Source organism: Gopherus evgoodei, chromosome 6 (assembly GCF_007399415.2).
Source record: "Gopherus evgoodei ecotype Sinaloan lineage chromosome 6, rGopEvg1_v1.p, whole genome shotgun sequence".
Taxonomy (NCBI): Eukaryota; Metazoa; Chordata; order Testudines; family Testudinidae; genus Gopherus; species Gopherus evgoodei.
The window spans coordinates 16,445,098-16,470,462 of NC_044327.1; the positions used below are offsets into that span (position 1 = coordinate 16,445,098).

General features: G+C 49.2%; 1 protein-coding gene across 1 annotated transcript; it reads right to left on the reverse strand.

The window, feature by feature from the left end:
- Positions 1–6,888: 6,888 nt before the first annotated feature.
- Positions 6,889–24,250, reverse strand: LOC115653498 (thioredoxin-like). Its single transcript, XM_030566861.1, has 5 exons — positions 24,002–24,250; positions 18,171–18,275; positions 13,226–13,285; positions 11,346–11,411; positions 6,889–6,951 (listed from the first exon to the last, which is right to left on the reverse strand). Exons 1-5 carry the CDS (start codon positions 24,248–24,250, stop codon positions 6,889–6,891), a joined length of 543 nt encoding a protein of 180 aa, XP_030422721.1.
- Between the last annotated feature and the right edge of the window lie 1,115 nt (positions 24,251–25,365).

A 25,365-nucleotide genomic window follows, 5' to 3' on the forward strand; every position in this document is an offset into this window, starting at 1 on the left:
TGGGTGGTTGACTCAAAGAGATAATGGAAGATTTCACAAAACCACTTCTGATACTTGGTGTATGGAGGAGTCAGTTTTGGAAGTACAAACAGCTGTCTTACTTTTGTGCTGGCTCTGTGTTCTGGATTATAAAGCTGAAGCTTTCCAGGTGACTTCTAGCGGGAAAAGAAATATCAGTCCCTTTTGCCAGGAGAAAGCTGTCACTTGGGATAATCCCAGATTTAAAATTTGATGGGAGGAAAATAATTTGGAAAAGGAAATCTCTAGGTAAATCCATTAGCTCTCTTGTCACCATTCACATTTAGAGATACAACAGAGAGGAAACACAGATAAGAACAATAAAAAGAAAAATAACCCAACAGCAACCAATATGTCAGAAAGAAATAAATGTAAGATGTTCTTCTCTCTGTCCATCTATTGGGAGTTGGCATTTTGGAGGAAAATTTCAAAGCTGCCTAGGGGATGGAGACATTAATTTTAACAGGAAACTAGAAAATTCCTTTAGGCAGCTTTGAAAATCTCAGCCTAAAAATTCAAACCTATGTTGGATTTGTAAAGCTCCTTGGTAAAGTGGATGAGCTCTGACCATAATGACTTATGCTCTGTTGGCCAAGTTGTCTCACCTTGCTGAGTGGTACATTTTCTCTGGGAATAGGCCCACCATGGAGGTGCTACTTGATATAAGTAAGGGTGTCAGAATCTGACCCCATGATTTTATATTTTAGATACTCGTGGTTGTTGTTATAGGGGCAGATCATATCCCTGCATGGAAATATCCAGGTAGGTGGCAGGAAATGCTGAGCCAGATCCTGAGTTGGTGTCAGTTTGTAAAACCCTATTGATCAGTTTACACCAGCTGCGGATCTGGCTCTCTCTAAGGTTTTCACTGTGGAGTTTCTTCTTCATTCTTCCACTGAGGGAAGATAGGGAGGGTCTCTCCTCATGCCCTTGGAAGAAAGTGAGCATGACCTACTGCAGGGGGCTGTCCATGCACATGCTCTGTGTGCCTGGATTAGCTCTGGACCTTGCTGATGAGCTCTTACTTCTTGACAGTATGACCCCAATTGGGACCCCTCTTGCCATGGACTCCCCTGGCTTCAGGACCTGTCTGAAGAGGGATCCCTACCATGGAGCTGCGGATTGTTCGGGAGTCTACTGGAATCAGCATCAATCTCCCAGTGACTATTGAAAGCAAGCTGGGAGATTTTAATAGGCTGCTAAAAGTCTGGCTGCTGGTGCAGTTGGGTGGGAACCGCAGCCAATGGGAGCTGTGAAAGTGGTGCCTGCAGGCAGAGGCAATGTATGGAGCCACCTGGCTGCCCCTGAGTCTAGGAGCTGGACATGCCAGCCACTTCCAGGAGCTGCCTGAGGTAAGCATCACCTAGCCAGAGCCTGCACCCTGAATCCCCTCCCTCACCCCAACCCCCAGCCCTGAGCCGCCTCCTGCACTCCGAACTCCTCGACCCAGCCCAGAGTCCCCTCCTGCACTCCAAATCCCTCATCCCAGAGTTTGCACCCCCAGCTGGAGCCTTCACCCCCTCTCACACTCCAACCCCCGCCCCTGCCTGGAGCCCCCTCCCACCTCCTGAACCCCTCATTTCTGGCCCCACCCCAAAGCCTAGACCCCCAGCCAGAGCCTGCACCTCCTCCCGCACCTCAACCCCCTGCTCCAGCCTGGTGAAAGCGAGTGAGGGTGGGGGAGAGCAAGTGACACGGGGGGGAGGGCACAATGGAGTGAGCTGGGGCAGAGCCTTAGGGCAGGGGCGGGGCAGAGGGCAGGGCAAGGCTGTTTGGGTTTGTGTGATTAGAAAGTTGGTAACCCTAGGTAGAGCATACAGAAATAATGCAGCCTTTGAATAACCAAGGGAGAACACTCCTGAGCGGCACAGGAAGGGAGGAAAGGTGAGGTTTAAAGGGAGATTTAGACAGAGGGAGCTGATGAAGCAAAAAGATTGGAAAAGCTGCCCCAGATGGCAGGAGTCTCACATCAGCAGTGGCAAGACTGACTATGTCTACACTACACAGTTAAGTCGACTTAAATTATGTCACCGATCATCCACCACTGTAGTGAAACTGTTTTTGCACATCCACACATACCTTCTTGTGATGGTGGAGCACAGCGCTGCCCAGAGGATTCAGGGGGCCTGGGGCAAAGAAATTTCAGGGGCCCCTTCCATAAAAAAAATTGAAATACTATACAATACTATATTCTCATGGGGGCCCCTGCGGGCCCCGGCGCAAATTGCCCCACTTGCTCTGCACCCATGGGTGGCCCTGGGAAAAATAAACCTTCTGCATTTTGGCACAAACCTAGTTTTGAGAAAACTTCTTTACAAGGTATCACTGGTTCTCAGCATCAGCTAATGCTAAAAGGCACTAAAGCTCATTAAAAGGGTTGCACAAATATTTTCCGTCAAAACTTTTCCTGGATTGAAAACTAGGGGTTTTTAAAAAACAGAAAAAAATCATGGACAATGTCTGCTTTCCTTCAAAACTTGTTGTGGGTTTTTAATTGAAAAGCTTAAATTAGTCTGCCAAAACCTGAATATGGTTCGGGGTTACAGAAGTGTGTGGTCAAATATTTGCTGCTTGCTGTGTTTGATTTTTTTAAAGAAACAATAAAAAAATTCTGCTTAAAGAAAATCCAAAACTTTTAACCACCTCAGCTTGTGACCAAACGCCCGAACCCATCCAGTCAGAGATTTTTCCAGGTTTTTGATACTCTGCTGGATTCCTTGACTCATATCTGTCTCCATAACTTTGGGTTCATTTAGGTTAGAACATAAGAACACAGCCATACTGGGTCAATCCAAAGGTCCATCCAGCCCAGTATCCTGTCTACCAACAATGGCCAATGCCAAGTGCCCAGAGGGAGTAAACCTAACAGGTAATGATCAAGTGATCTCTCTCCTACCATCCATCCCCACCCTCTGACAAACAGAGGCTAGGGACACCATTCCTTACCCATCCTGGCTAATAGCCATTAATGGACTTATCCTCCATGCATTTATCTGTTTCCTAGAGACTGGCTCCATGAGGTCCCTCACAAAGTGGAGACGGTTACTGTGGGTTTGTCTTTAGTATAGCTTATGCACATACTCCATGAACTGAGCATTTGAGCATGTTCCAGAATCTGGGATGAGCCTATCTTGTGAAAACTGAAATGCTCAAAATAGCACATGCATGTGAATGGACACAGAGTGCTAAAATTAAGTTAACCCAGGGGTTCTCAAACTGGGGGTTGGGACCCCTCAGGGGGTCACAAGGTTATTACTGGGGGTTGCGAGCTGTCAGCCTCCACCTCAAACCCCGCTTTGCCTCCAGCATTTATAATAGTTAAATATATAAAAAAATGTTTTTAATTTATAGGGGCGGGGGTCACACTCAGAGGTTTGCTATGTGAAAGGGGTCACCAGTACAAAAGTTTGAGAACCATTGAATTAACTCCATTGAAGGCTCAGGGAATCCAGGGGATGGGGGACTCCCTTGGTAGGGTTGGGAAGGATATTGCTCTTCTCATGTGATCCCTCCCCTGGTGGCTTATTTTAAAGGAAGCTACCCTCCCCTGACACGAATCTCCCTATGGCACTGAAATTAAATACAGACTATAATTTGGCATTTGAGAAGTGAAAGGGATGGTAGCCCTAATGGAAAAGCTATCAGCTTGGCTCTTCTGCAAGCCTCAAACTGCTGAATGAGCTTTAGGGTAGGGAAGGCTGTGCCTCCCAAACAGCCTGGTCCTGCCCCCTATCTGACCCCCACCCACTTCCTGCCCCCCGACTGCCCTCCCCGTCCTGCTCCTTGTCCCCTCACCGTCCCCCAGAGACCCCACCCCCAACCACCACCCCGGGACCCCTGCTCCCTGTCCCCTATCTACCCGCCGCTGAGTCCTGACAGACCCCCGGAATGCCCACGATCCAACCCCCCCATTCCCTGACCACCAGCCCCCAACCTCTGCCCCCTTCTGCCCTGACTGTCCCTGAGACTTCCTGCCCTTTAGTCAGCCAACCCCCCCCGGCCCCGGCCCCTTACCCCTGGCTCCCTCCTCACCCAGAGCCTCAGCGCATCCAGGAGCCTCACTTGACAGCTGCAGCGTGGATCCAGTGGGGTCCCTGAGCTCCGCCCTGCTCAGAGCCGCGTGGTCAGGAGGCAGGTCTGCGAGCTCCGGGCCGAGCGGAGGGTGCGGAGCTCAGCCTGGAGCTCTCAGCCTTGCCCCCTTACCATGTGGCTCTGAGCGGGGCGGAGCTCAGGGGCTGCGCCGGAGCCACATTGCAGAGCTGTCCAGGGATGCCCCTGGATGCGCTGAGGCTCCAGGAGAGGGGCGGGGTCGAGTCGGGCTGGGGCCGGGGAGGGAGCCTCAGCTGTTCTTGTGGGGGCCCCTGCGGAGCCCGGGTCCTGGGGCAAATTGCCCCACTTGCCCCCCCTCTCTGGGCAGCCCTGGTGGAGCATGTCCACAGTTGGTGCTCTTGCATTGACAGAGAGAGCAGTGCACTGTGGGTAGCTATCCCGCTGTGCAACTCTTCGCCATCTGCCACGGGGTATTCTGGGAAGGGACTGCAGTGCCTCGGGGGGTGGGCTCACCGTCCCATAATGCAGTTTTCTCTATCCCATCATTCCATGGGCTTCCGACTATGTTTCATGCCACTCTTCAACAGCCTCTCCCCCAATCCCACCGACACAGCTCCTCCTGTTGCTGGTTGGAGGTGGTTTACTTATGTCAGTGGGAGAGCTCTGTCCCATCGACAAAGAGCGGCTATACAAGCAATGTTATAGCGGCACAGCTGCATCAGTACAGCTGTGCTGCTGTAAACTCGCTAGTGTCCAGGTTACAGAAAGCTCTATGCCTCTCCTCCGGTTGGCTTTATGATGTCGGCGAAGCAGGAGAGTTAAATCGTCGGGAGGAGCACGGCAGTGTGTACACCTCCACAGTTAGGTCGACCTAAGGTTGAGAATGGACTGAAAAGAATCTGTGGCTAGATGAGCGATGGGGAACAGCCAGGGGAATTGGGAGTAAGAAGGAGGGGAGGTCTGTTTGGGACTTGCTAACACAATCCTATCTAGAAAACATGCTGATTCATAAACTTTAAGTATAGGTTTCTGTCTTGTACTTCTCACTGTTAAATCTGGGCCCCTCACAGTACCGGGGAATTAAGGATTTTTTTACAGAAGTGTAAGATTTCTGTAAGATTTTTACAGAAGTGCTCAATACCCAAAGCTGGGGCCAGGTTTTTAAAAGAACTCAGCTCCCATTCAGGCACCAGAATAAATGGCTGCTTTTCCAAAGAGCTCAGCGCAGCAGGTATCGCCTAGGTATCACAATGGGAGTTGCTGTTTCCTTCCTGGGACATCCTCTCCCAACTGATTGAATTGAAGGCCAGGTTTTCAAAAGGACTCAGCTTCCATTTAGGCACCATTTATGCCAGATTGTTAATAAGGGGCCAGCACCCAATGTACGGGCCCTAATTTTGAATGCTGAGCACTTGAACATTAGCTCCAAGCTCTTTAGAAAATCTGGCTCTAAGTGACATGCCCAAGGTTACATACAGGGTGGATTCTGACTCCATTGAAGCCAATGGGAGCCAGGATTTCACCCAGAAAGTCTATGGCAGAGCTAGGGTTGCTCTGGGCTGGGGCACGGGGCTGGGGTTAGGACGGAGCTCTGTGCTGGGGCCGAGGGGTTCGGAGTGCGGGGGGAGGGGGGAGGCTCAGGGCTGGGCGTTGGGATGTGGGAGGAAGTTCAGGATGCAGGCTCTGGGAGGGAGTTTGGGTGTAAGAGGGAGCTCAGAGCTAGGGCAGGGATTGGGGTGAGGGCTCCAGCTGGAGCCGGGGATGAAGAATTTGGCTTTAGGAGGGGGCTCAAGACTGAGGCCAAGAGGTTTGGAGTGCGGGAGGAGGCTCAGAGCTGAGGCAGGAGGTTGGTGCAGCCTCTGGGAGGGAGTTTGGGTGTGAGAGGGAGCTCAGAGCTAGGGCAGAGATTGGAGTGAGGGCTCCAGCTGGAGGTGTGGGCTCCGGGGTGGGGCCAGGAATGAAGGGTTTTGGCTGCAGGAGGGGCTCAGGGCTAGGGCCAAGAGGTTTGGACTCCGGGAGGGGACTCAGGGCTGGGGCAGGGGGTTGGGGCATGGGAGGGGTGTAGGCTCCGGGAGGGAGTTTTGGTGTGGGAGGGGGCTCAGGGATAAGGCAGGGGATTGGGGTGCAGGAGTGAGTGTGGGGTGCAAGCTCCAGGAGGGAATTTGGGTGCAGAAAGGGGCTCAGGCCTGGGGCAGGGAGTTGAGGTGTGGAAGGGGGTGAGGGGTGCAGGCTCCGGGTTGTGCTTACCTCTGGTGGCTCCCGGAAGTGGTCAGTATGTCCCTCTGGCTCCTAAGTGGAGATGCGGCCAGGGGGCTCTGCGCCATGTGCTGCTCCTGGCCGCAGATGCCGTCCCAGCAGCTACCATTGGCTGCAGGTTCCCGGCCAATGGGAGCTGTGGAACTGGCACTCGGGGCAGTGCACGGAGCTCCCTCACCGCTCTTATGCCTAGGAACCAGAGGGACATGCCAGCTATTTCCAGAAGCTGCATGGAGTTGGGTAGGGAGCCTGCCACCACACCGCCAACCGGACTTTTAATGGCCCAGAAGCAGTGCTGACTGGAGCTGCCAGGATCCCTTTTCGACTAGGCCTTCTGGTCGAAAACCGGACACTGGGCAACCCTAGGCAGAACCAAGAATGAACTCAGATCTCCTGAGTCCCGTTCCTGTGCCTTAACCACAAGATTCTCCTTCCTGTACAGATGAGAAGCTTCATACATTTTGATGCATCATTTCTGAATAACTGGATTGAAGGAAAATAGACACATACAAGACTGCAGAAGGTGGATTTTAATGGAACTTCTGTTTTTCTTTTCTGCAGGAACTACATTAGTTCTTCAATCTTTGTTTCCAACTTCCTGGTATCAGTACCAGTAATTTCACAAATCTAGTTACAAACAAACAGACAAAACAAAACAACAACAAAAGAAGGTTTACTTTGCAAAAAATTCTGATTTGATAAAGCAGTAAATTGCAATTTAGAAAGTTCCTTTTTAAAAAAAATGTTTGAGATAAACAATAAAATTTCATAAGAATTGCACACTAGGGCTCTGATTCCGCAAACACTCACACACCTGCATAACCTTGCACATGGGGAGATTCATATTCAAGGATTGTTCTAACACAGAGACAGAGATTTGGGATTCCTCCTTTCACGCTCTGATTCAGCAAAGCATTTAAACATGTGCTTACCTGTAAACACATGCGCAAGTCCCATTTACTTTGAGGGAAAATAGGCACATACTTAAATGTTTTGCTGAATCAGGTCCCTAAAAGCAAAACTATCTTGTCTTCGCTTCTAGGAGGCCTGTCCATTGATCAGTGAGCCTCTCAGTCTATGTAAGCTATATTTTTTCAGTCATCTATAGTCATCTAAGTTATTTTATAAGTACACAGTGAGTCTGATGCTTTACCTTTCACCAGGGCCACCCAGAGGATTCAGGGGGCCTGGGGCAGGGCTGGGTCTTCGGCAGCAATTCAGAGATGGGTCCTTCTTGGAGGGAAGGCCCCACCACCAAATGCAGCCAAAGAATGAAGCAGCAGCAGTAGAGCAGCCTAAAGCCTTTTTTTTTCCCTGCCACTTGTGGCGTTTGTACTCACCGGGCAGCACTTCGAGGCTTCGGCAGCACTTCTGCGGCAGGTTCTTCACTTGCTCCGAGTCTTCCGCTGCACTGAAGGATCCGCCGCCAAAGACCCGGAGCGAGTGAAGGGCCCGCTGCTGAAGTTCTGCCAAAAACCCGGAACGGCTCGCGAGGATCCTGCGGGGCCCAGGGCCTGGGGAAAATTGCCCCACTTGCCCCCCCTTTGGGCGGCCTGCCTTTCACAAGAAGACTTACATGAACTCTCAGAACCATTTTGACCTAGCTGTGACAGTCCATCACATGAGGTTTTGTTGACTAAGCAAGTCAACTTAATAGTTCCATGTTCCTTTTTACAAAGGGAAAGGGAAAAGGAAATAAGGAGGTTGGAGAGGATCTGTGGATTTAAAAGTGGACTGTATTTAATGCCACCTGTAAAGCAAATCATTCTGGTTCTTTTTTAACAGCATTCAGTCTTCTACCAGAGGGGTCCACCACACAAGAGGATGTTACATAGACTACTAATAGGACAAACCATTGTGATGGGGATATTAGATATCAACCAAACCTTGGCTGAACACGTGAATGGATGTAAACTATTTTGTGCATTACTTGTACTACAGTATAGTACATTGTAGCCTCAATGGCAAACAATGTGCATGTTATATCACCCGGTATGCTGTGGGATCCTGTGGTAGAGCTCCTTGGAGTAATCTTCGGTGACAAACTTAGCTCTAAGTGTACTGGAATCCCAAAACTGTACCATGCACTCCCTGCAAGTCACCCACAGACTGCCTGTGATCACACCCAAATCACCACGCCCAAACACTGTGTCCTGGAATAGCACTATGACATTGGGAGCAGATCAGTCAGAATTGTCATACAAGGACAGAACATGATGCAGACAGGATGAAAGGATAAAATGGTCCATCTTGTTGGGGATCCTGTTTCTTATGATCATCATAGAACTGGATGTTTCAGAAGAAAGTGAACACCCACCTCCCCCCCCGACATATTTCATCTAGCTAATTGTGCAGTAATTTACCATGGATACAGATACGATTTCTCTGGTAAGCAGCTTAGGCTGTGCATTGTCAGAATATCATTGTGGATAAGAGACTTATTCACGTGAAAATACTATGCTATTTGCTTCAATAATATCCTGTGGCAGCAGTGTGCTCGACAGGTTAAATGGATGAAAAAATAATTCCCTTTGATACACTTCAAATGTGCTGTCTTTTTAGCCCAATTGTCGAAAGCTGCCTCAAAATTATGCCCATAGTGTTTTGCAACCAAGTTTTTCCATCTTCATCCTTGCACCTCAGATTTGCATGTGCAAATTGCAACTGGTCTCACAAATTGATTAGTTGCATATCTAACTACTACCCATTAGTCTCTTGGGTCAGAGCCCACTGAAGTCAATGGGAGTCTTTCCAATGATGTCAGTGGCTTCTGGATCAATCCTATGTGCAAAAATGCAGTGTCACAAATAATTGAGCATCTATCCACACAAAATTTGGAGTGCAATTGCAAAGAGTAGGTTTAGCACTTTATTTCATTGATTGATCCCTTGACTCTGTATTTTATGACTGGATCAAGAGAAGCACTCTATCAGCCTTCACTCTATTCTTCATTATTTCAAATACCTCTAGCCTATCCTATTCCCTTTTATCCATACAAAACAGGACTGAAAGCCAGCTTGTGAACTTTCCACTGGGCTGCGTAGTACAGTGATTTAACACGCTACAGCCTCTCATTTCCACAGACGTGGCTTCAATGCCTGATGCAAAATCCATGTAGTTTTGTGCTCTACTTATAGCCCCTCAACCGATGCACATTTTTCTAGGATAGAAGACCGCCACACAATTCAACACAATTATTCACAGTACCTTCTGTATCGGAGAGAGACCCCTGACTGGCAAAATGGGGATGTTGCAGGCCAGGATGGTGGCAGACCACAGAACTTGATTACTGTCCTAGGGCAGTCCCACTTGGAGCGCCCACCTATGGCAGGCCATGACAAGACATGTGCACTGTCTCAGGTTATCCTTTCAGAGTCCCTGGTCACTTCACTTTAGGCTCAAAGTGACACAATTATACCCTGATTGCTTTATAATATACCAGTCCCATTATGCAAATGGTCCCAAACAAGTTCCCAGGCCTGGTCTATTTCTCACCCCTGTGCAAACAGTCATTAAAACTTAAGGCATTTCATCCCTTGACATCCCACATAGCACACACTGGCGCCTCTGATCCACACCTGGAGTCTCTGTCCATCCTCTCCTGTCCTTGTCCCAGGACAGCCACCACAGCCCTTCCTAGTGGATTCAAATCCCACTCTTCCCAGCAAGAACCCCTACAGCCTCTCTGCTGGGGAGCATTCTTGTTTAAGGTGCATCTTCACTTCCCCCTGGCCCTCTTCTGGTTCCTCTGGGTCCAGCCCTGGAGATCTCAGAGGATAAGAGCCTCTGCTGCTCCCCTGCCTTCTAAACTCTCCAGCCCTGGTGCAGGGATTCCCTCTTTGCATACAGCCTTCCCCCAGGAAGTACCTTTGGCTTCCCTCCGGGACCGTCTCCAGTGCTCCTGGTATCTGGCAGCTTTTCGTACCCCTGACTGAATCCAACTCCTCTGACTCACTCCTACTGGGTCTCTCCCTGATTTTTTATAGACCCCAGGTGCTGCACTGTTCTATTAAGTGGCCAAATTGGGAGCACCTATTCTGGCACAGGGGAACTGGACCTGCTTCATTGACAGGGACCAGTCACCCTGTAACAATGACCCACTCATCTGATCTAGAGATGGACCCAGAAAAAAATCCCACCTGCTTTGGGAATCTGCAGATGTTTGGTTCTAGATCCAAACTCTTGAATGGCTTGAATCAAAACTCTGGAACTCAACACCCTAGATTTTTGGGAAAATTCAGATCAAGGCTCAAACTATGTGGCTCAAATCCCACAGCTGAGTTTTTTCTGTTGCAAAAGGTCTTATTTTCTTAGGCACTTGTTTCACACAAAAGCCTGAAATGTTTAAAAAATAGAAGACTTTTTACTCAGTGCAGCCCCACTTCCTGTGATTCACTGTGACTGTCAGCCAGCCAGTAAAACAGAAGGTTTATTAGACAACAAGATAACAGTCTAAAACAGAGTTTGTAGGTACAGAAAACAGGACCCTTCAGCCAGGTCTGTCTTGGGGGGTAGGGAGCCCAGACCCAGGTTATGGGCTTCCCTCCGTTTCCCCAGCCAGCTCCAAACTGACACTCCTTCCAGCCCCTCCTCTGGCCTTTTGTCATTTTCCCAGACCAGAAGGCCACCTGATCTCTTTGTTCTCCAACACCTTCAGTTGGCATCTTGCAGGGGAGGGGCCCAAGCCATCAGTTGCCAGGAGACAGGGTGTCGGGCATTCTTTGTGCAGATGGCATTGCACCTGCCCTCTACGGCTCTGCAACAATCACGCACCCCTATCTCACCTCCTATATACTTAAAAAATGCATAGGGGAAACCGAGGCACCCATACAGTATTTAGAAAAAAACATTAAAAACATTCCCACTTCATCACAGCAATGTGGGGAAGAGTTTCAGAGAAATCTTTCTGAACTAGGCCTAGTCATCATTAGGAAGGAATATAGCAAGTTATTAGCCTTTGCTGTCATACTAATAAAACAAAGACCCACAATTATCATTTTATGTCGCTAGCCCTACAATACCTTCTCTGTTTTCTTGTACATCTGAAATGTTGGCATGGCGATAATTTTACAAGAATTAGCCACGTCCTAGAAAAGTGAGAAAAACGCCTGTAAAATCACCTGTCATACTAGTTCTAGAACCATTCATTAAAATCCAAGGGCATGCTTTCAGGCAAATAGCTATAACAATAATAAAGAGAATGAGTCAAGAGAAATACAGGAAATTTACCTGTAAGATTAAAAAAAACCCCAGAAAAGCTGCTTGCACAGTACCGTTGAGCTAGTATGTGACAAGATAACACACAGTACACAGAATTATTACTCATGAGAATGCCTTACAAAGCATTCAGCAAGGTGCCTTTGGTGCTTGTCATTCATGCTGAAGACAACTGAGTCAGCGAGAGCTTTTGCACTACTGTGCTGCTTGTACAATCCCTTCATTAGTCATAGTTTTACCTTGCCGCTTGATATATGCACAATATCTTGAAGGGGCTGTTGAGATTTTTCTAACGCTTTGATATGCTGATGTGAAAATGTCCATATTGCACAGCTGTAGACGAAGGCAGAAATTGCTTGCAAGGGTTCTCAAAGTGGGGGTTGGGACCCCTCAGGGGGTCACGAGGTTATTACATGGGGGTCATGAGCTGTCAGCCTCCAACCCAAACCCCATTTTGCCTCCAGCATTTATAATGGTGTTAAATATATAAAAAAGTGATTTTAATTTATAAGGGGGGGTCGCACTCAGAGGCTTGCTGTGTGAAACGGGTCACCAATACAAATGTTTGAGAACCACTGTGCTACAGCATGGTAAATAAAATGTCAGCTCTTTAAAAAGCAGCAATGGAATGTCCAGCTAATCCTTTATGGCTACTTGGTGCCTCTGCTACTAGCGGATTTTTGGTTAAATGATATGGACTTTGTTTGCTTTGGCTGTTAGGTGACCAGCGGTCCTGATTTTATAGGGATAGTCCCGATATTTGGGGCTTTGTCTTATATAGGTACCAATTCCCCTCCTTGCCCACCTCCCCACCCGATTTTTCACACTTGCTATCTGGTCACCCTATTGGCTGTGCAGTGCCAGATCTGCAGCTGGTGTAAACTGGCGTAGCGCCGTTAAATTCAGTGTAACTATGTTGAAGAACAGCAGCTGAGGATATGGCACTGCACACTCTAGAGCACATAAAGGGGGATGCTCTAAATTTAAGCACAACTGAGAATTAAAAATCCCAGGACAAAGATTGGTGAAAATTCAAAAAGCCGTCAGCTTGTTATCTCTTTACTCTCTATATCCATATTGATGACTCACAGTATCTGTATTGGGGACTTGGTCCTGATCTAAATGACACCTGTGTAAATCAGGAGTAATTGCATTGAAGTCAATGCCTGGTACGTCCTTCCAAATTCAGGAGCTCTCTGCACAGCCACGTTTGACCAAGCTTTGTTTGGCGCTGGCTTTGCGCAACACAATCAGTCAGGTTTTTGATTTGGCAAAGATCAAAACCAAAGGTGATTTGAATCCGGTTCCATTTTATTTGAATGATCAACATTTGGAGGGTAGGCAGCCATTTCACACAGGTGTTCTGTTTTGGCCCATTTCTAATCTATATTAAATCACTAGCTACTAATGTCCTCTGTGGGAATGGGATTGTATTTTGATATCTGATTTTCTTGAAAAAAGGGACATGGAAGGTAAGACCTTGCAGTTTCTTGCAGTCAGTGGGACTGACTTCTTAGGTGAGTAGGGGCTACTTATTGAATGCACCGATCAAGGTCTAACATTAAAGACAGTGATGTGTTTTGAGAGCTACTGATGATAAAAGCCAAGTATTTATTAATTATTATTATACCCTGAACATGATTTCAACAGTATGATTTCAGCTAGCATGGTTTCAATAGCTTACCTCTGCCAGATCAATATCCACACTACAGAACATCACATTGTCATACCGAACAGCCAGGTCCTTTAGGAATAAATGGAATAAATATACTTGTTTGCTGAAGTACCATTAATAAGCATAGCAATATGTCAGCAATACCGTCTACAGTACAGAAGCTACACTATTAAAAATAGCTGGAGTTGTATACTAGATCTGTGATTTAATAATGTCCAGAGAAGGGCTGTGGGCTTCTCTCCAGAAATGGTGCTTTCTGATGGAATGAGCATTCCGCTGAGATTACCCACTGGGTGCCCCTAATTGGTTTTATTTTCTGCTTTGGGCTGGGAACTGAACTCTGCTTGCACTCTTAGATCCCTCCAGATGTGATGCCTGTGGGTCATTGCTAAAGCAAATTGGCAGGGCAGTGTTGGGAAGCTTCCTTAGCTACTGCCGGTGTTGTACTTGTTATAGGGGTAGGGAAGTTCAGGAGTCCAGCGCTGGCTACTCTCACAAGCACTAGATTCAAGTCAGCAGCCCACCGTTTACCCAGAAAATATTGGAAGACATTGGAGTGGAGGCAGAACCAAACCTCTGGCCTTCGGGGATTTGCTCCCAGACCTAAATGTCACATTTGGCCACTAATTTTATACAAGCGGCCAGATTCAAACACCCCCAGATGTGCTGGTGTTCGGAAGCCACTGCCTGCTCACAGTAAGAGCCCATATGTAGATGGATGTACACAGTCCCAGCAGATTCACAGAGATAGGATTGGGGCAAGTCCTGACCCAGCAGTGCACAGCCAGCACTGTGCATCGTGGAGGGCTGTGGACTTTTCTCCTGGCGCTGGAGCCACTCTTCAGCCACTAGTGCATTATTAGGGTTGCAGTCGCTTCCACCGTGCCCCTCTCTCCCACTTCCATCTGTCAGACTGTCCAGTATGGCCAGGAAGTCATAGAGCTGTTGGTCACATCCCCACCCGTTTCCTGGCTCAGTCCCCTCTCACCCTAAACCCAACCCCTGTACTGGGAACACAGGGATCCTCTGGGGAGCAATCCACTGCATCGACTTCTGGGCTCCTGCCTCTCCCCTGTGCAGAGGAACCAGAACAGTGGCATGAAGTCCAGGCACAGTGGGATGAAGGACAGTGTTTGTGCCTTACATCTCCTGAGCACCGTCCAATCAATGGACTCACCCTCCTCTTCTGTCTTTTTAGACTTCTGACAGGAGTGAGAGGCTCTAGCTTTGCTCCATTGGCAGCAACAATGTGACACCAGCGTAAAGCTGGAGTAAGGCAATGCTGAATCATGCCCTCCATGTCCCAGGAAATACTAGAAGGTTCCAGGGAAATGGAGTCTTTTCAGGGGCTCTCTCATGTTATTAGCTACTCATTCTATGCTAATAGCTGGTGGGTCAAGCCTCTCATTAGACTCTGCCTCATTAACACAGTTGCTGAGCAACAAATGAGCATGGCTGCAACACAGCACCTATCCACAGGGAGTCAATTAGAACAACAGTTGTGTGTGTGTGAGGGGGGAGGGGGAATGCTTAATTCTCCATCATGTGACATTAGCCTGCTGTCTTCCTAGCAGGCATCACCAGATTCATCCTTCTTCAATCCTCCTTCTACAGGCAGTGATCCTGCCTGACAGGTCACAGAGAGCAGCTTTCAAGGCAGCGTCCTGATGTTTTTCACTGGAAAGACACTGAGTCATTGGAACAAGTCCCGACACTGATTTTAACATAAGCTGACATCACTTTCTCGCTGGGTTGTTTATAATTCTGTGACGATGTCTCTTTTGCTTTCCCTTGTATGGAAATCAGGAACAGCATCATTTTCTGTGTGAAAGCGAAAGATGGCAAGAAAATCCCCAACATTTCAAAATACATTCAGCAGCTCCCCATGTCAGTTCTAGAGAAGCTGGAAATTCCTGATCCTGCATGGGAAGGGGAGATCGGGTGTCAGGGATCTTAATTAATACAAGGTCAGTGAGCTGTGTAAACTAGATTTATGCTTCTTTGCATCACTGAAGTGGTGCAAAGCAGCCAGATCACATGGGTGATTCCAGTCCCACCTGTTTGCAACTTGTTTTGGGCCAGACTCTGATACACCAGGTCATGTTGAGTAGCTCCTCCCATCACAAGTAGGCCCAGTGAAGCCAATGGGACTATTTGTAGAGTGAGACTAAGGATGAGAATAGACCCAATGGCCAACCAGAATCCATCAGCATTTTAATTCCCAGGGGATGACATGAGATAAAGCATTCTCCAAAGAATTCCTTGTTGAAATCCCCAGAGAACATTGTTTTCATCATCTCTGTGCTAACAGCATGGGTGAATCCATTTTCTTCTGTATTCACTGAACAGTCAAATCCTGTCCCCAGGCTTGTGCATACTGAAAAAGTGGAGCCCAAAACAAATATCCTGGCCTTCTCTGGGCAGACCTCAGTGCTGGCTATTCTAGATAATTGCTGACAGTCCCAACAGCGAGTCTCTCAGCAGCAGCCCTGGCATGGACACTTAGCGGGAAAAAGGCATGTTTTGTTCCTGACCTCTGTGCAGTGGAGTACAGGAAATAGACAGATAGGCAACCTAATCAGTAACTAGTGCACAGTGGGATAGTAGTGGAAAAACTCTCATCACCCCCTTTTATCTACAGAACAAATACAGCCGGGCAGTGGCTGTGAAAGCTTCTATACTCTGACTCAGCGATGGCCCTCAGCCCTGAGCCTGAGAGATCACTTCTGGGGTTGGAGGGCAGAGCACAGAAACAGAGAGGAGGGAGAAGCCCTGTTGGATTATCCTGTCCATTTCCCTGGCAATGCAGGACTCAAGACCCCTTTTCATGCACTGGCACAGTGATGTTTCCATGCTTCCCAGTTGCGATACTCCTGACACACAGGAGAAATGCCGCCAAATCCACCGCCCGTGGTTGGAAGCTCCTTTGTCTGCCCGCTGAGCCCCAACTAATATCACAGCTGCATGATCATCTAGGAGGGTTTTTCAAGGTGCCCACCTGCTCATTGGGAACTGGACTGAGACTCTCAGCTCCTTTCATGTAGGGCACCAGCAGATGGGAATAAATATCAGTGACTGATCTCTTGGCTGAGATTTGAACTGGTGACCTGAGAATGAGCACTCCTCTGTTTTCATCTCTCACAGGCAGGCAAGGTGCAAAAGAGTGAAGGGTTTTCTTTTGGAAGAGTTTATGCTTCTTAGTCCTCAGTCTCATAACTGTTTACATCATTTCTTTTTAAACATTACCACAGCTTGCAGCAAAACCACCAGTGGGGCCTGATTTTGATTCATTAAGATGTTTCCACACCAGGGTATCACTTTAAGAGCTTTGCTAAAAGCCTGCTGTCTCTAATGGATGGAAACATTCTTCATCTAACTGTGTTGCTGATTTCCGGTATTAGACATTTTCACGGTAGGTTATTATGAGCCCTTGGGTTCCTGGAGTCCTTACTGCACTTTCCAGTTGTTCTAAGTGATAAGAGTGCTGCACAGCTAAAACCAAGAGATCGATACAAGTGAGGGCCAAGTTCTTGCAATCAAATCTGTGTGAGAGGACCTCTGAACCAGTCTGTTGACTTCAGTGGGACTCTACACAGGCACAGGGGTCTGCCTCTGCAGATCCTTTTGCAGAATCAGAGCATAGGATCAGAACAATTATATAGCACTGAAATGTAAATGTCACTAGAATAATATTACTAGGTAGGACTTCATTTTCTGGGTTCTTGGTAAGCTCTGGTTAATGAATCCTCACAGCACCTCAGAGAGATAGGTAAGTATGATTGTCCCTGTTTGCCAAAGGGGTGGGGGGTGTCCATGTATCAGCTGGAAGTAGAACTCAGGAGTTCATAGATTTTAAGGCCAGAAGGCACCATAATGATTATCTAGTCTGACTTTCTGCATAACACATGCCATACATCAGGTCCACAACTTACACCTTGCATCAGGTCCACAACATTCTGTCTCCCAGGTCTGAGCCTCATTCTCTCTGTCTCTCTCTCGCTCTCTCATTCAGGGCTATGAGCTACAGAGTGCAGAAGGGTGTGTGAAAGGTGCCCAGCTCCTGAAGGCATTGTGTCTGCAGGAGGTGTAGTACCTCTCCTAGGGGGGTGCACACAGCAGTGGCAGCTGCTGCTACACTCTTTTACTTTCTCACGCCATCCCAGCTCCACTGGTCTGGACAGCAGGTGGAAGGTTCTACCTTTGTCCCACGATCCCTTATGAGATTCCTAGTACTGCTGTAGGCCCTCGATTCCCCTAGTCCTTGCTTGCACCGTGAGAACACAAGGCCTGAGACTGTGCTTTGCCCCCATGCAGGGGCACAAGGGAAGTCAGGTTCATTATTCTGCACTCTTTCCCTGTGCGTCACCTATGCAGAACTAGGCACAATCTAGCCCTAAGTGTTCACAGGAAGAGAACTCCCCATGAATTCAGGTGGGAGACAGGTAACGCTGGTTCAAATTCAGAAATGGAGACGACCCGGGAAGAGGGTGAGGAGTGAGGATAGCAGCAGGTCTAGCCACACTGCCCAAGTCTGACGGGGAATATTTTGAAGGAGCTCCAATCTTTTTACTTCCAGAAATCAAGGCTGTGCCTTTTCTCCCGATAAAATTACTTGAAGGCTCAGAGCATGTGTATTATGTCCAAAGGACAATATAGGTGTCCCCTCCCATGGAAGTAGATCATATATCCAGGATGCAATGGAGCGCCGAATGCCTTCCTTTCTAATTTAATACTGGCCCTTTCTACAAAGAAAAGTAAAAGGGACACTCTATGGACTAGAGTTTCAGCTACACAGGTGTAAATCTTGAGTAACTCCATTGACCTCAATAGAGTTGTTCTGGATTTACATCATTGTAACAAAGATCAGACTCTGATCTTGTGGGTTTTTTCCCATGAAATGTCAATTCCTGCACCCTATTCTGGGAGTGGCATGGGATGGCAATACTGTACTTACATGAATGACAGGATCGATTGCTTTGCAAGGTCCGCACCATTTTGCCGAAAAGTCAACAACGACGAGTTTGGAGCCTGCGGCCTTCAAAAAATCATCAAATTCACTCTGAAATGAACACATTTGCGTGAAAAGGAAGAATTGCTGCATAGGCAGTGAATAAAGTTTGAACAACCTGAAGATTGTTGGCAAATGTACGAAAACAAAATATTTGCTCTACTGGAATCTTCTAATGTTTAATGAGAGAACTACCCTTCAGCCCTGATTAACTTTCTTTTGTGTTAAATTAAACGGCACAAATGTATAAATACGGGAAGCGTCACAACAACACACTACATAATATGGTCATGGTGGTCATCATAAAAACTCCTTTGTTTTCAGAAACCACGGTGCAATGATAGAAGCTATGCTAATATCGATTGCAAACCATTATAAAAATTGGATGTTAAAAAGTCCCACTCATAGCAATGGCATCAAAGTTCCCATAGTAACTAGTACACTCCAAAGAGGAAAAGGCAGAGGGAGACTGCAAAAGAGGAAAAAGATGAATGAAATAAGGCACATACTGCATGAAAATAAAAAGACATGATGGTCTGGGGTATTGCCAAGCTTTCATTGCCGCATGTCTGGGAAAATCTGTGTAACTCATTCACAGCTCTTCCCTGTACACATAATGTCACGGCAATAAAGACTTTATAGTTTTCCATAACCTCAACCGAGGAAAGAACCATATTCTTTGCTAGGGCAAACTGGTGCAATTCCAGAGATTCCAACACAGCTGTGCCAATTTACATTGGCAGGTAATTTGACTCCAACTGAGTACTAATAACGACGCATTACATTTCCGAAGCACTATAGGAACATTAACTGATTCAGTCCCACAACACTCGCACAGTAAGATGAATCAAGCATTTTTATTCCCTGGAAATTTGGACAGCACATTTAAGTGCTTTGATGAAGGTCAGGCAACACATCAGTGGCAGAAATAGGATGAGAACCTAGAAGAGCCTTGTCCTGTGCCTCAAGCTGTTGGACCTTACTGTCTCCCAATTACCAGTGGTCACAAAAAGATCATTTATTAAAGGGCTGGATCAGACACCCATCTAAGTTGGTGTTATTTTGCCATGCAAACTACAAATGGACAAACAAAATTGAACAGCAATATGCAAGTAAAGGTTGTTTTGGGGGAATATCTGAACAAAAAACGTTTACTCACCTCTCGGAACTGTTGTTCTTTGAGATGTGTTGCTCATGTCCATTCCAATTAGGTGTGCGTATGCCGTGGGCACGGTCGTAGGAAAGTTTTTCCCCTAGCAGCACTCCCCATGGTTGGCTGTGGAGCCCCCTGGAGTGGCGCCTTCATGGCACTTCATATATGACCTTGCCGGCCTGGTGCCTCTTCAGTTCCTTCTTGCCAGTTACCCTGACAGAGGGGAAGGCGGGCGAGTTTGGAATGCATATGAGCAACACATTTCGAAGAACCACAATTATGAGAGGTGAGCAACCATATTTTCTTCTTCGCGTGATTGTTCATATCGATTCCAATTAGGTGACTTCCAAATCTTACCTAGGTGGTGGGGTCGGACTTATGGAATTGCTGATTGGAGCACTGCTCTGCCGAAAGCTGCATCATCTCGGGCGTGCAAGATGATGTCGTAATGTGAAGGTATGCTCCAAGGACCAAGTTGCTGCCCTGCAGATTTCTTGGATCGGGACCTGGGCCAAGAACACTGCTGACGAGGCCTGGGCTCTCATGGACTGTGCCGTAAGAGCTGGGGGCTGGTACTTTGGCCAGCTCATAGCACATGTGGATGCATGAAGTGATCTATGAGGATATTCTTTGAGATGAGACCGAGAGGCCTTTCATCCAGTCTGCCACCGTTATGAACAACTGGTTTGATTTTCTGAATGGCTCAGTGAGCTCGGTGTAGAAAGCTAGTGCTCACCGAACATCGAGGGAGTGCAGCCTCTGCTCCCAGTTACTGGCATGAGGCTCAGGGTAAAAGACGGGCAGGAAAATGTCCTGGCTGGTGTGGAAGTGCGACACCACCTTGGGGAGAAAGACTGGGTGAAGCATGAGTTGCACCTTATCCTTGTGGAAAACCGTGTAAGGTGGGTCAGAGGTGAGGGGCTTTAGCTCAGACACTCTCCTTGCAGAAGTAATGGTGACCAAGATAGATACAGGAGGGAACAAGTTGCCAGTGGTTCAAATGGGGACCCCATGAGCCTGGAGAGAACAAGGTTAAGGTCCCACTCAGGGACAGGCAGCCGGATCTGGGGATGTAGGCAGTCCAGACCTTTGAGGAAGTGACCAACCATAGGGTTGGCGAAGATGGATCGATCAGATGCTCCTGGGTGGAAGCCAAGATAGCAACGAGGTGAACCCTCATGGAGGACACCACCAGGCCTTGCTGTTTCATGTGCAGGAGGTACTCTAAGATGAGGGCTATAGGTGCCTGAAGGGGGTGTGTATGATACTGGTCACACCAGCACACGAATCTCTTCCACTTTGCCAGATACGTGGCTGTAGTGGAGGGCTTCCAGCGGCCAAGGAGGACCTCCCTTACTTATTCTGAGCACAGAAGTTCCATGGGGTTCAGCCATGAAGCTTCCAAGCTGTGAGGTGGAGGGACCGCAGGTCGGGGTGATGGAGGCGACAATGGTCCTGAGTGAGTAAGTCGGGGAAGAGAGGTAACATGACCAGTGCGTCCACCAACAGCTCCTGTAGCATAGTGTCCCAGTGCTGTCGAGGCCATGCTGGAGCTATCAGAATTACTTTTGCCCACTCTCTGTGGACCTTGAGCGGGATCTTGTGGCTGAGAGGGAACAGGGGGAAAGCGTAGAGCAGGTGACCTCTCCAGGGTGGCAGGAATTCATCTGTGAGTGAGCCGGGGCTGTGACCCTGGAAGGAGCAGAACGTTGGGCACTTCCTGTTGTGTTGGGTAGCAACTAGGTCAACCTGGGAAAACCCCCACCTTTGGAAAACGAGATGTATGACATCTGGCTGGATGGACCACTCGTGATTACGGAAGGACCTGCTGAGGTGGTCCGCCAGCATGTTCTGAACTCCTGGTAGACAGGATGCTTCAAGCTGAATGGAGAGGGCTGTGCAGAACTCCTACAGTCGGAGGGCTTCCCGATATGGGGAGAAGAACAGGCTCTACCCTGCTTTTTGATGTAAAACGTGGTGGTGGTGTTGTCCATTAGAACTGCTATGCACTGGCCTTGTCATTGGTCCTGGAAAGCCTGGCAGGCTAGGCACACCGCCCTCAGGTTCTTGATGTTGATATGTAGGGAGATCTCATCCTGCAACCACAGGCCAATGTCTGGAGGTCCCCCAGATGCGCACCCCATTCCAGAGCTGATGCATCCATAACCAGAGACAAGGATGGTTGAGGATTATGGAAGGGGACTTGTAGACGTGTGGACTCACCCCTGTGGTGCCTCCTGCTGGTCTGTTCCAGGAATTAGCTTGTTCCAGCTCCGGAGCGCCCTCTGCAGGCCAGTGATCCACCTGTCCTCTGGCTCCTGTGCACCTCCCTGGACCCCAGTGCCTCTTTAACTGGGGTGCTGCCTCCTGGCAGTACCCCTCCGATCTGGGTCTCCCCTCCCTGGGGAACCCCCAACCCTCTATCCCCACCTTGCCTCAGTATATGGCTACTGCCAGTCATTGTCTAGAACCTGTGCCCTGGGACAGACTGCAGTATCGATCTATTCATCACTGGCAAGGTTGGGTTTGGACCTGCTGCCTTTGCCTACCCCTGGGCTGCCCTCTGCAACCCCCAGTACCTGTTGGCCTTCTGCTAGGCCGCAGCCTGGGGCTTTCCAGGCTGGAGCTCCCCAGCGCCTCTGCCTTTCCCCAGCCCTGCTCCATTCAGGTACCCTGTCTCTAGCTCCCTGCAGCCAGGCCCTTCTCTCACTACAGGCAGAGACTGCTGAGCTCCTGGCTCACAGCCTCTTTATACAGGCCAGCTGTGGCCTGACTGGGGCATGGCCCAGCTGCAGCCACTTCCCAATCAGCCCAGTTTAGCAGCTTCCAGCCACAACCTTCCCCCAGGGCTGTTTTAAGCCTTTCAGGGCAGGAGCAGGGTAACCACCCTGATATAGGACTCCTTCGCACACTGCTTGAGGGTTGAGCACCAGTGGAGGGTTGTGAAGACTTGCCTCGGCACTGTGACCACTGAATTCAAGCTGTTGTGCCCTGGGTGGTAGGCCGAGACGAGCCATGCCTGCAAAGGTCTGAGCTGGAGTATGGCGTCCTGGGTCATGTAAGTGCAAGCAGCTATGTGGCCGAGGAGGCTCAGGCACCCCTTGTTGTGATTGGGAATTGCTGGAGGCTTTGAATTATGTCTGTGATGGCTTGGAATCGGGTCTCTCGCGCCTGAATCGAGTCTAACAAGGCCTCATTGAATTCTATTCTTTGGGTCAGTTCCAGGCTGACTTCCCCATGTTGAGGAGGAGACCCAGTCGCTTGAACGTGCACCTGACCAAACAGATTTGGGACTGCACCTGCCCCCTGGTGCGGCCCCTGAGCAGTCAGTCACTGAGGTAGGGGTATATTTGCACTTGCTGCTGGTGGAGGAAAGGAGCCACTACTGATATGCACTTGGTGAACACTCGGAGGGCTGTTGAGAGGCTGAATGGTAAGACAGTGAATTGGTAATACTTGTGGTTGATCACGAAGCGTAGGAAGTCCCAGTGTACAGGATGCATTGATGTAAGGAAGTACGTGTCCTTCATGTTGAGGGTGGCATACCAGCCTCCCGGATCCAGGGAGAGGATAATGGTGACCCAGGAGACCATGTGGAACTTCAACTGTACCATGAATTTGTTGAGTCTGCGCAGATCTAAAATGGGTCTGAGACCCTGCCTTGGCCTTGGGGATTAGGAAGTATCGGGAGTAGAATCCCTTGCCCCTTAGCTCCTGAGGAACTTCCTCCACTGCTCCCATGGCGAGTAGCGCCTGCACCTCCTGGATAAGGAGTTGCTCATGAGAGGGGTCTCTGAAAAGGGAAGAGGAGTGGGAAGGTAGGTGCAGAACTTGAGAGAATATCCCACTTCCACCGTGCGGAGGACCCAGCAGTCTGAAATTATTTGGGACCAAGCACGGTAGAAGTGGGACAGACAGTTCAAAAAAGATGGGGAAGGATCCAGAATCGAAGCTGATGCACCATCCTCGGGTTCCCCTTCAAAAGGCATGCTTGGAACCCGATGATGGTTTAGTCAGGCCAGAAGGGGGGTTGGAAGGCTTCCTTCTGCCATTCCTGCCCCTTCTTCTGTAGAAGTCCTGCCTTGGCTGAGGAGAGTAGGAGTGCTGCTGCTGTTGTTGGAGCTTGAAATGCTTACGTTGGATTGCTGGGGTGTGCATACCCAAGGTTTTCATAGTAGCCCTTGAGTCTTTTAGGCTATGTGGCCAAGAGTCAGTCTGCTTCATGAACAGGCCTGCCCCATTAAAAGGCAGGTCCTGCATCATCTGTTGAACTTCGGGTGAAAGTTCCGAGGCTTGCAGCCATGAGCTACGCCTCATGGCAATACCAGACAACAAGGTGCGTGCTGCCAAGTCTGCAGCATCCAGTGAGGCCCGTAAAGAGGTCTGTGCCACTATCTTGCCTTTGTCCACTATCGCTCCAACTCCTCCCTGGACTCTGTTGGAACCAGCTCCTTGAATCTGAGCATCGAGTTCCAGGAGTTGAAGCTATACTGGCTCAGAATAGCTGCTGACTGGCACTCCTGAGTTGTAGCCCCCCCCGTCTATGCCCAAACAAGTCCAGGCGCTTGGCGTCCTTGGACTTAGGTGCTGGGGCTTACTGCCCCCACCTCTCCTTCTCATTCACTGCCACAACCACCAATGAACAAGGCTGTGGGTGCGTGAAGAGGTATTCATACCCCTTTGGTGGGATGGAGTATTTCCTCTCAACATCCCTGGCGGACAGAAGGATGGAGGCTAGGGTCTGCCAGATGGTCTTGTCATTGGCCTGTATGGTCTTAATGAGGGGCAGAGCCACCCTTGAAAGACCTTCTGGGATCAAGATGTCGACCATTGGGTCCTCCGACTCCACCACCTCCTTGGCCTGCAAACTCATGTTGCATGCCACCCTGTGAAGGAGGTCCTGGTGGGCGTGGCTGTCTATGGGGAGTCCAGAGACAGAAGTGCCCACAACGGCCTTGTCTGGAGAGGAAGGTGAGGAGGCTAATGGGGGAACAGGGTCCTCCTGTCCCTCCTGCTTGTCAGGGACCTCCTGTCCTGTCTCACTGGCTGGACCAGGTGGTCCAGGGTCCTGCTCAGGAACTGGAGTTGGAGTTGGTTCTGGGGGATGGGGAGCATGGGCACTGCATCACCTTGGCACCCCAAGGGGTGGTGCGACTGGCAGAAGCCTCTGGCACCTGTGGTTCAGAAGTGGCCAATCAGGAGTCTTTAGATTGAGCGCTATACTTGGTGGTACGCCCACGGGATCCAAAATGGCCACTGCACAGGCCCCGGCCCTGCCCCCATTTCAGAGTGTCCATGGCCTGACCGGTGTTGACCCCGCTCTGAGTATCTATATCTCTCCTCTGAGTCCGAAGACTGGGATCGGTACAGTAAAAGTCAGGGCAGTGCCGAGCGGAGTGGTGCCATGACTTGGAGCTCGCGGGCTCTCAGAGAGGCACCGGTGCTGGGAGCGGTGCCACGCGACGGGGATTGATGCGTGGATCGGCATCGTGAGTGGGAGCGCTGGCACGACCTGGAGCCGTGCTGTGAGTACAACTAGTGCCGCAATTGTGAGCAGTGCCGGGACTCCAAGCAGTGTCATGATTCTATCAGTTGTGCCGAGGGACAGAGCATTGCCCGTTTGCCTTGAGACAGTGACACGCAATGTGATACCGGAGGCTTGGCACGAAGGGTGGGTGACCTCGGCACTGTCATGGTGATGAGGTCCCTTGTGGCCTCAGAGGTGTCTGGGGTGGATGGCAGTTCCACCTCCTCAATGACCTGGGCTGGGGAGTCCAATGGCACCAGACTCAATGGTCCCCTCTGCGGGGCTGAAGTTGACGGTGCCATCTCTGCAGACTTCAGTGCTGGGTGCTCTCATGAAGACGTGCCCCATTGGCTGGTTCCAGAGGAGAGGCCTCTGGGATGGAGAGTTGCTCCTCCCTTGCTTCCAGTGCTGCTTCTGCACTGGGGAGTGGGAGCAGTGCCAGGTCGATCCAGCCATTTTTG

Bases quoted from the DNA above. Each gene is read 5' to 3' on its own strand.
- LOC115653498 (XM_030566861.1), bottom strand. From the start codon at position 24,250: ATGAGTTTGCAGGCCAAGGAGGTGGTGGAGTCGGAGGACCCAATGGTC. The intron at 18,276-24,001 runs GTGAATGAGAAG...TGTTCATTTCAG, and splicing joins GTTCATTGGTGGTTGTGGCA to AGTGAATTTGATGATTTTTT. The intron at 13,286-18,170 runs GTAAGTACAGTA...TTATTCCTAAAG, and splicing joins CAATCGATCCTGTCATTCAT to GACCTGGCTGTTCGGTATGA.